Source organism: Salmo trutta, chromosome 31 (genome assembly GCF_901001165.1).
Source record: "Salmo trutta chromosome 31, fSalTru1.1, whole genome shotgun sequence".
NCBI classification, from domain to species: Eukaryota; Metazoa; Chordata; class Actinopteri; order Salmoniformes; family Salmonidae; genus Salmo; species Salmo trutta.
Window position 1 is genome coordinate 22,366,796 of NC_042987.1, and position 11,581 is coordinate 22,378,376.

An 11,581-nucleotide genomic window follows, 5' to 3' on the forward strand; every position below is an offset into this window, starting at 1 on the left:
GGAAACAAAATAATGTAAGTTACGTAAGCATGCATATGTCGACTGGGGTTTGAAGCCCTTATTACACAGTATACAGTGTATTTATTAGATTTAGTAAAAGTCAGAACCTGGGTGAAGCAGGTGTTGTGTTTTTGTCAGTGAGAAAAATACTGTAGATGGTAAACAGGCAAATGGTATGGTATGGATGACCATTCATGGAAAATAATAGCAAATGTCAAATTCAATCATGCCATTATTGTTCTTGTTTCTTTATCCATAAGCTTTTGTATAAAATAATAGCACTTTATTTTTCACACCAACTTGCCTTTAATCAATTGTATTATACGTTTTAGCAATCTATCTGAAAAATCCATACCTACAGTAATTCCCTGACAAATAGGCCAGAGTCTTCTTGCTGTAGCTAGCTACATTGACGGTGGGTTGTGAACCCCAGGCAGCCTTGTTAACACCAAGGCTGTGCTCCCTGTATCTTAAAGTTCAACCACCTACTGCCTTCCAAATGTCGACAAGCATCAGGGGCAAATCGCCAGAGAGCATGTACAATTTTACTTTGGTATGGAGCTTAACCTGGCTGGAGGGAGAAGCCATGTGGTTATTGTAGCCTGTCATATGGCTTGAGGTTGTATTTTATCAGCATTTGCCTTGAAAAAAGAATGCATACCTCAATGCATATTTCATGATGACATACTATATCAATATAACATGACAAAACCTGTGGTAATATACAGTACAAATGCTCATTTCTACTTTACATGTATATTTACTATCATTGTTCACAGGTAAATCTCTAATTGCAAGCTTCATATTGTTGATCTCAAGGAAATAGCAGAAAGAATATAGAAAGGCTCCTTGGCACTAAATTGCAGAGCACTGTCACTACCTCAATCTGAATACTATTCAACAGTAAGTGCTGCTTATCCATGATTGCTCTGTATTTCTTAGAGGTTACTGTCATGATTAGCAATATATCATTTTTAAAAGATTGAAAACTGAGATTTAGGATTAACTGTGTGTTTAATCCACCCCAAAATCTAATGCCACGTTTGAATCGATTATCATTGGAAGTGTTATCTTAATACATTGAGGTGTTCATTCCAATGGAAGAGGCTGAACCTATGCCATCTTATCTTTAAATGATCATTTCACAGTTTAGGTTATTTGAATGTACCACCATGTTTACATAACTACATTAAATAGTACCTGTAACAATAGTAAAAAATAACTGCTTACATAGACTTACATACAATATTGTATGATAAGGCAGCGTCTGACAGCATTGAAAGGAGATGGTATGAGGTACCAAATTCCAGATAGGGAAAATGTTGCTAGGAGACCTGACATCAGCTATTTATTCCACAATCAGGCAGTATCCCACGTGTGTCCCTGCTCAGTATAAAGCCAGTGGGATCTCATCCTTGAGTAGAAGTAGTTTAGGGGCAGCTTTTGCAACGAGGTTAGATAAGTGTGAGCTCAACAGAGGTCTACCCTACTGTCAGACCCATTCTAACCATAGAAAGATCCAAGAACTCATCACCACCTGAACCATTATTCACTTGATCATGACTCCCCAATGTCATCTGGACAGATCAATTTCCTTCTCAGTAGTTAAAAGGAATTTATTATACACAAGTTATCAGCCCAAGGCTACATTTGAAGAGCTTTGACTTCTTTTCACACATCAAGATGTTCCCTCCAGACGTGTGGAATTCTACAGACCTGATGTGGTTCAATGCGTCTGAGTTGAATGCTTCTCTGGAGGATCCGGAGGAGGGGAACCACCCGTTCCTGACGGACGCCTGGCTGGTGCCTCTCTTCTTCGCCCTCATCATGCTGGTGGGGCTCATTGGGAACTCGCTGGTCATCTATGTCATCTCCAAACACAGGCAGATGAGGACGGCCACCAACTTCTACATAGGTGAGCAAGACTAAGGGGTTTCCCTTACAGTTACAAAGGCTTTTCCACTTATAACACAATCACTGAACCTCATTGTTCTTGTGGATTGTCATGAACTGGGAAGAAACGTGTTCTTTGTGTGTGACTGTCACAGTCAATGTTATGTAAAGTATGTGGATCAGAGAAATAGTTTATTTCCACTGTAAACTAGGACTAATGACTGTATAATCTTGCAGCCTTAATTACTGTATGTTTTTTTAATGACGACTGTACATGAATATTGTGGATAGTAACCTTATCCATTGTGTCTGTAGAATGCATCTATACAATACAGTACTGTAGCCTATACTAACAAACAACATATGAAAGGGATCATGTCTCTAAACTAAATAACAGATCTTGTTTGACATTGGAAATGCATCTGTGGAGTGGAGATGTGCAAAATCAATGGATTTTGAAACATTATGAATTGACCAAGAAGGTGGACATCACATATCTTTGTGCTCATAAATAACAATGATGGTATCAACGTGTGTGTGTGTGTGTGTGTGTGTGTGTGTGTGTGTGTGTGTGTGTGTGTGTGTGTGTGTGTGTGTGTTTGAAATGACTGACTGATATCTACCTGGAACCTGTTTTTAATATTTAATCATATTGGTTTACTACTTCCACCTCCTGTGGACAACAGCTCAAATGTTTTCTCTCGCCTCTCAGTTGTTGCTATAAATGATGCAAGTCCATTCAAAAGAGAGCACCATTTTAGACAACTGTGATACAATAAATCTATTTTATTACAGCTATACAACTAATCTGAAAGGAACATAAGTCCTATTGTGGCAGATGTCCTCACTATACCCCTGCAGTCCTGTCCACCTGTATTACTAATAAGACCTCTTCTACATGTCAGTCAAACAGTAATATCTCCCATCATTTCAAAACAAAATACTGCAGTATCTTGTGAGAAATTTCTCCCACGTTTCATATAATCCCCCCCCCCAAATGTGTATTTGGCTTTCGGAATTTGGTGAAATCAATTGGCTCTTTGAAGCCCATGGCAAAATACACTGATTTGGTGACATGCCTTTGAATTTTACAAAGCAAGTAATTTATTCAAATTAATAACTTGACTCACAGGTTCAAATGGTTCTTTTATGTTGCAAAAGTTTGTTCATCAGAAAGAAATGAATGAGTTCCCTCCTAACTGAGCTTATTTCCACAGCTAACCTGGCTGCCACAGACATCATCTTCCTGGTGTGTTGTGTCCCGTTCACAGCCACTCTCTACCCGCTCCCTGGATGGATATTTGGGAACTTCATGTGTAAATTTGTTGCTTTTTTACAACAGGTAAATCATTTGAATAAAACACATTGCCTCTGGTCACAGACTTATATCTGTTTTTATATTTGCATATTAATGATGGCTTTTCTCACCCCAATGCAATTTGGGTATCATTGCCCTCAATTGGATCCCTGAGGTACTGTCTAGTCCTATTAGTCTGAAAAATTATAACTGTTCTGGTGCCTGACTGTACCCAATTAAATTACGTAACTGCAATATTGAATTTGCATTGTCATTTCATTTATCCGGTAGAGGGTAGAGGTTCATGGTCATTCTTCAACAATGTATGGGCAACTTTGTTTTTTTAAATGCAATTTGAGTACCAATATGTGTATTTTTTCATATTAACACAATCCGTTTGAAACTCCCAATATATCAAAATTCAAGGCTTATCTGAGCATCATTCACTGTGACCCTACTCCATTTGGAGAGACCTTATTGGTTAAGACTGGTTGGTTATGACTCATGACATGTAAGGGATTTATGCAAGTGAATGATGAATGACTGTCGATATAAAGAATGTCCTTTTTCCATATGAAAAAAAAAATTGACAATCAGTCCATCAGGCTTCTTAACTACAGCTTCAATCAAGCAGGTTCGGAAGAGTAAAACTAATCTGTTGGGTTGGCAAATGACTAAAGCTCTGAACATATTGTAGAAGGACTCCTAGGCTAGGATCCAATCTCAGAAGTCATCAAATCTCAGATGTCACGAGTGTTTCAATTTCACCACAGTAAGGAGAGGGATGAATACTTGTCAGCACACTGCACAATGTGTCTCTAGACTCTGAAGAAGTCAAGTTTTTATTGTCACGTGCACAAGTACGGTGAAATGCCTTTATTGCAAGCTCTTTCCCAAGCTCTTTCCCATCAGTGAAGTAAGTCAATCAAAGTAAGCAGTAAGTCATTCAAAAATACCTTTAAACGCATAGTGCAAGGTGCAAAAATAGAATTATGATAGCGCAAGGCAGAAGAGGGGTGTCGGCATCATGCAGTATGCTATACTCAGAGCGCTCTCATCTTCACCACATGAACCATCAGCCACCAGGGGGATCTTGTGAGCTTTGATAATACCCTGTCAATACCACACATCCTCTCAGTAAACCATGGCTTTCACTGACATTGGGATAAGTCGGTTATTTAGCCACAGGATGTGATCAACACATTTCATTGAACTGAACTCCATTGAAACAGAACTTGCCATTGGAAATCTATCTGAAATGTGTCAATTTAAAGCATGATTCCCCAACTGCTTTAAAAATAAAAAAATATATATTGTTGGACATAAAAGTCTAAAAATACCAGGAAATCAGCTCCAAGTGATTTTAATTTTGGAAATCTGTTCCCAAGTATTCCCACGCATAATAGAGAGACACGTGATCCCATACAAACGATTGTGTTTCAGTCAAATATTATACCTATTTGGGCGGTCAATTTGCAGTCTACAAATTATTTGTCATTATGTTCCAGACCATCCACTCAAGACAAAATTGTCCCGCAGCTGAATCTAGTTGATAATCTTTTGGTATGTCAGGATAACAACAAAGAAATCCAGAAAAACGCATGTCAAAAATGTTATAAATTGATTTGCATTTTAATAAAAAAAAGAAGTATTTTACCCCTCTGCAAAACATGACTTAGTACTTGGTGGCAAAACCCTTGTTGGCAATCCCAGAGGTCAGACGTTTCTTGTAGTTGGCCACCAGGTTTGCACACATCTCAGGAGGGATTTTGTCCCAGTGTGCTCCTAATCTCAGCTCGTTACCTGTATAAAAGACACCTGGGAGCCAGAAATCTTTCTGATTGAGAGGGGGTCAAATACTTATTTCCCCCATTAAAATGCAAATCAATTTATAACATTTTTGACATGCGTTTTTCTGGATTCTTTTGTTGTTATTCTGTCTCTCACTGTTCAAATAACCCTACCATTAAAATTATAGACTGATTATTTCTTTGTCAGTGGGCAAACGTACAAAATCAGCAGGGGATCAAATACCTTTTTCCCTCACTGTATATCACTGCTGCTGTACAGTGTGTAAGTGGGAGGATTCATTAAATCAGACTTTGTGAACCCATTTTAATATTCGTTGTAATTCTTAGCTTTATTTTTTTATATATGTTTACTATTTTCTTAAATCCTTTTTACTTGCTCAACCCACACGGAGTGGTCCTCTTAGTTCAAGAGACTGGTGCATTCTGTCCCTACATTATGACGAGAGTAGGGCACTTGTCTTCGGATCAATGATGTACACCTGGTCAGTCTCTCTTTCGCACTTCAGTGAGAAACAAGGGCGTTGGATAGATCTCAAGTAGTGTAGTTACTGAACTGGGTCACATATCCTACTCTCCAACAACATTATGTTGTTTAGAACCTGCTAATCTGTTATCACAGATGGTAACCAACTGTCAGAGGCATCCTGCAACCATTAGCATTTTTTTTATGACTCAAACTCAACATTATTTTATGAATTACGTGTGAAAGAAACTTTATGGTTTATACTTTTATCCTAGAAAGGGGACAACATTTATGGGCATGACACCTAACCCAGGAGGATGAGTTAATAATGATTTGAGATAATGTCTTTCTAAAGTTACATTTTCTCATTATGCTCATCATTGTCATTCCTTCCCAGTGTGATGGCAGGCAGGTGCCATTTATTTGAATTTACATACATTTTACAGCATGTCTCTTATGTAAAATTGTTAATATTGTTTCACCTGTGAACAACCCAGAACGAAAGTCATTATTTTGTTCTTCTTTTTTCTTAGGTGACTGTTCAGGCTACATGCATCACCCTCACTGCCATTAGTGGGGATCGCTGCTATGTCACAGTGTACCCTCTAAAGTCCCTACGCCATCGCACTCCACGAGTCGCCATGATCGTTAGCATCTGTATATGGATCGGTAAGTCACATGCTAGCATGCCTGAACCAATTGCAAACCATTGATTTTTGCTCAAAGCATCATGAACACGTCTACATTATCTATAAAGTTAAACTAATTCAATGTTTGTCTTTTTTAAAGGTTCCTTCATTCTATCCACCCCAATCTTCATGTACCAGAGGATTGAGGAGGGCTACTGGTATGGACCGAGACACTACTGCATGGAGAGGTTTCCCACTAAGACCCAGGAGAGGGCTTTCATCCTGTACCAGTTCATAGCTGCCTACCTGCTACCTGTCATCACCATCTCCTTCTGCTACACACTCATGTTGAAGAGGGTGGGCCAGCCGTCAGTTGAGCCAGTAGACAATAATTACCAGGTATGGACAGACTGTTACTTTGGGTGTTTCTTTATGACTTAGTTTAAAACATCAATAGGTGCACTCCTTTGTCAAGGTTACACAATGAAAGCATGAGTTCATATTTGGATCCCTTCCAATCTGCAGGTATACTACAGTATGTCATTAAAAACCCTCAGCCGGTGACCATGTTTTGAACTACAGTGAGGGAAAAAAGTATTTGATCCCCTGCTGATTTTGTACACTTGCCCGCTGACAAAGAAATTATCAGTCTATCATTTTAATGGTAGATTTATTTGAACAGTGAGAGACAGAATAACAACAAAAAAATCCAGAAAAATGCATGTCAAAAATGTTATAAAAGGATTTGCATTTTAATGAGGGAAATAAGTATTTGACCCCTCTGCAAAACATGACTTAGTACTTGGTGGCAAAACCCTTGTTGGCAATCACAGAGGTCAGACGTTTCTTGTAGTTGGCCACCAGGTTTGCACACATCTCAGGAGGATTTTGTCCCACTCCTCTTTGCAGATCTTCTCCAAGTTATTAAGGTTTCGAGGCTGACGTTTGGCAACTCAAACCTTCAGCTCCCTCCACAGATTTTCTATGGGATTAAGGTCTGGAGACTGGCTAGGCCACTCCAGGACCTTAATGTGCTTCTTCTTGAGCCACTCCTTTGTTGCCTTGGCCGTGTGTTTTGGGTCATTGTCATGCTGGAATACCCATCCATGACCTATTTTCAATGCCCTGGCTGAGGGAAGGAGGTTCTCACCCAAGATTTGATGGTACATGACCCCGTCCATCGTCCCTTTGATGCGGTGAAGTTGTCCTGTCCCCTTAGCAGAAAAACACCCCCAAAGCATAATGTTTCCACCTCCATGTTTGACGGTGGGGATGGTATTCTTGGGGTCATAGGCAGCATTCCTCCTCCTCCAAACACGGCGAGTTGAGTTGATGCCAAAGAGCTCCATTTTGGTCTCATCTGACCACAACACTTTCACCCAGTTGTCCTCTGAATCATTCAGATGTTCATTGGCAAACTTCAGACGGGCATGTATTATGTGCTTTCTTGAGCAGGGGGATCTTGCGGGCGCTGCAGGATTTCAGTCCTTCACGGCGTAGTGTGTTACCAATTGTTTTCTTGGTGACTATGGTCCCAGCTGCCTTGAGATCATTGACAAGATGATGGAAACATTATGCTTTGGGGGTCATAGGCAGCATTCCTCCTCCTCCAAACACGGCGAGTTGAGTTGATGCCAAAGAGCTCCATTTTGGTCTCATCTGACCACAACACTTTCACCCAGTTGTCCTCTGAATCATTCAGATGTTCATTGGCAAACTTCAGACGGGCATGTATTATGTGCTTTCTTGAGCAGGGGGATCTTGCGGGCGCTGCAGGATTTCAGTCCTTCACGGCGTAGTGTGTTACCAATTGTTTTCTTGGTGACTATGGTCCCAGCTGCCTTGAGATCATTGACAAGATCCTTCCGTGTAGTTCTGGGCTGATTCCTCACCGTTCTCATGATCATTGCAACTCCACGAGGTGAGATCTTGCATGGAGCCCCAGGCCGAGGGAGATTGACAGTTCTTTTGTGTTTCTTCCATTTGTGAATAATCGCACCAAATGTTGTCACCTTCTCACCAAGCTGCTTTGCGAAGGTCTTGTAGCCCATTCCAGCCTTGTGTAGGTCTACAATCTTGTCCCTGACATCCTTGGAGAGCTCTTTGGTCTTGGCCATGGTGGAGAGTTTGGAATCTGATTGATTGATTGCTTCTGTGGACAGGCGTCTTTTGTATAGGTAACAAACTGAGATTAGGAGCACTCCCTTTAAGAGTGTGCTCCTAATCTCAGCTCGTTACCTGTATAAAAGACACCTGGGAGCCAGAAATCTTTCTGATTGAGAGGGGGTCAAATACTTATTTCCCTCATTAAAATGCAAATCAATTTATAACATTTTTGACATGCGTTTTTCTGGATTATTTTGTTGTTATTCTGTCTCTCACTGTTCAAATAAACCTACCATTAAAATTATAGACTGATCATTTCTTTGTCAGTGGGCAAACGTACAAAATCACAGGGGATCAAATACTTTTTTCCCTCACTGTACATACAGTATAGGTAATTTCGAAGACGTCACAGTAGTAGTGAGTAAACTTCAACATTTCTACTACAGGTCCACCTGTTGTCTGAGAGGACTGTCACTCTGAGGAGTAAGATCTCCAAGATGGTGGTGGTGATTGTCCTCTTATTCACCATCTGCTGGGGGCCTATCCAACTCTTCGCCCTGTTCCAGTCCTTCTACCCCAACTACAGGGTCAACTACGCTACCTATAAGATCAAGACATGGGCTAACTGCATGTCCTACGCTAACTCCTCCATCAACCCAATCATTTATGGCTTCATGGGAGACAGTTTCCGCAAGTCCTTCAAAAAGACTTTCCACTTCCTGTTCAAACACAAAGTGAGAGACAGCAGTGTCACGTCACGCACGGCTAATGCAGAAATCAAGTTAGTTGCTGCAGAGGAAGGCAACAACGAAGGGAAATGAAAAGAGCCATGGGCTGAGTGAGCTGCTGGGGGGCAAAGCTGTTGGGGATTCAGTTCACATTGGCACACAAACAGAAAAACACATGATAGACTGCTGCGAATGCAAACTTTTCAGAAGGCAATGACCCCCTACTGAGAGCAGCACTTTAAAATGGCATTTGATGTGTTGTTTGTTTGCAATTCTACAAAAGCTGACTGATCCTGCTCTGTTCTGATATCACAGACAATGAAAGGACATAAAAAAATATATATAATGTTCACCACCTAGGCAGAATGCTCAGAATAATATGAAAATAATACAATTAAAACAAAAAAAGTTATTGGAAGTCACATACATGACGTGAAATCTAATAGACACAATGGTTACAAGAGCAGTCCAAGGTTTGTGGACATTTTGTTATCAGATGTACATAGGTTGTTAACACGTCGTTATCATTAACTCATCTCAAAGCTGTGAAGTGATTGCACCCGATTTATATTTTTCAATGGAGAGATTTATGATGGTAGCTAGGAATTTCACATGAATGGCGTTACAAACCACTCAGGAGTTAAATTGCAGGCCAGTTCAATGGGTGTACAGCCAATGGTGATGTGTCGGTGCTTGCTCAGGTAGGGGCATAGTCAATGAGGCGTGGTGAGTGTTTACTTTACTACTATGTTCCAGACACACACTTACACCTCCCTTTACACACAGTGCACAGGTGGTGGGGGCCGACCCTATCATACTTTCACTGGCCAACCCTTACATTCCCACAGCATTATCTTATGCGACTTTCCTTTGACAGCGACGCTATAAAAAAGGACACAATCTGTGACTGACTTGTCCTAACAGTGCCTCCTCCCAATGTGCCGTGACTGTCTGTCCTTGTTTGAATTGCGGATCGAAACATCTGTACTGTTGGAAGTATCTGTGTTCTATCTGGCACTATTTTAGCGTTGAGTTGAAAAGTTGAGTTGAAAAAAGAAGAAAGTGTTTAGAAAGGTGGGAAGATAAACAGAACTAAAGCCCTTGGAAACAACGGAAAACTTTGAACAGATTTAGATTGAATTCTGTACAGAATGTTTTACTGCATACACACTGGAATGCAGTTTAGTCCATGTTTGATTGTACCGCTCCCTGTGAAAATATGTATTGTCTTCAGGCATTTCAGATGTCTGTAGATTTTGTGTTGGTAATCACTCTACTTATTAAGTGTTTTCGAAAAGCCTTCATTATAGACTTTCCCTACAGTATCTTTATTTATTATTAATATATTGCTCTTACCCTAAGCTGTTTGAATCATGTAACATTCCCTGTATTGTAAATGCCTATCTACTGTAGGCCTACATGAGTATGTACAGTACTGTGGATTTAACCACTGTGTTTGATTATACATTTACTTTTAAGCTTTTCTTTTGTGTGTAACCAGAAATGTGAAAAGTACATATCATTGCCTTTGTTACTAACACAGAATTGTAAATTATTATACTTCTTTTTTATTAGAAATTTTGCAGGATAAAATCTCTTGATGCACCATCTCCTTTTTAAGAGTGTCCCAATAAATAAATAATAATAATAACAATAATAATTAGTAATATGTAAACTACTGTCTAATAATAATAATAATAATAATAATAATGACATAATAATAATACATACTGACATATTTATAAATGTCTGTTTGTTCATAACATTTGAAAAAGGGCTTTCTTAAATTCACTGTGTGATTTAAATGCCCTGATTTCTATAGGTAAATGATTCCAGTCAGTTGGGTCTTTGTATCTGAAAGATCTTACTCTAACCTCATGATGTACCCTTGGAATGTGTAATTGCTGCTGTTGTCTAAAGGAGTAAGTAGTGTGAGTCTTGTAAAGTTAGGTGTTCCTACAGGGAAATGTAAGCTGATACATTTAAAACGAAATTGGTATCAATGAAGTGGTCTTCTGTTTGGGAGTGACAGACAATTTACTGATTCAGACATGATGTGTCTTATAATGGCATCAAAGAATGAATCTGCAAAGATTGTTATAAATCTAATTCACAGAGTAAGGTATTGGTTGTGTTTTGATAGATGATGTCGCCATAGTCTAGGACAGGAAGCAGCAGTTGGGTTACTAAGGTCTTTCTAATGGATACAGTAAAACAATTATTGTGTAGTAACCCAAGCGTATAGATAATTGTTTTTCTAATATAATCAATATGCTTTCCAAAAGATAATTCAGAATCTTCAAAACCCAGATATTTCAAACAATCAACACTTTCAAGCATTGTTCCATCACTTGCATGCATTTTGAAATGGCCAGCTGTGGAGTACATTTTTTGTCGTGTACCAAACCGCATGATATAGGATTTTGTTTTATTTAAAACCACATTTTTTGCTAAAAAACATTTTTGTAAAGTGTTACTAGCAACTCTCCAAGATGATTTTATCTGGAAATGATTTGAACCTGATGTATAGAGCACTGTATCATCATCACATAAGTGAACATGGGTATTCTGACGAATTTGAGGCAATTCATTTATGAATATACAGAATTGTACATTGGGGCGGCAGGTAGCCTAGTGGTTAGAGTGTTGGGCCA

General features: G+C 39.4%; 1 protein-coding gene across 1 annotated transcript; it reads left to right on the forward strand.

The window, feature by feature from the left end:
* Positions 1-1,460: 1,460 nt before the first annotated feature.
* LOC115169766 (G-protein coupled receptor 54-like) lies at positions 1,461-9,588 on the forward strand. The gene is made up of 5 exons (XM_029725691.1): positions 1,461-1,915; positions 3,111-3,235; positions 5,998-6,133; positions 6,254-6,492; positions 8,646-9,588. The coding sequence occupies exons 1-5, from the start codon at positions 1,684-1,686 to the stop codon at positions 9,018-9,020; spliced, it is 1,107 nt and encodes a 368-aa protein (XP_029581551.1). The 5' UTR covers positions 1,461-1,683; the 3' UTR covers positions 9,021-9,588.
* Positions 9,589-11,581: the final 1,993 nt, after the last annotated feature.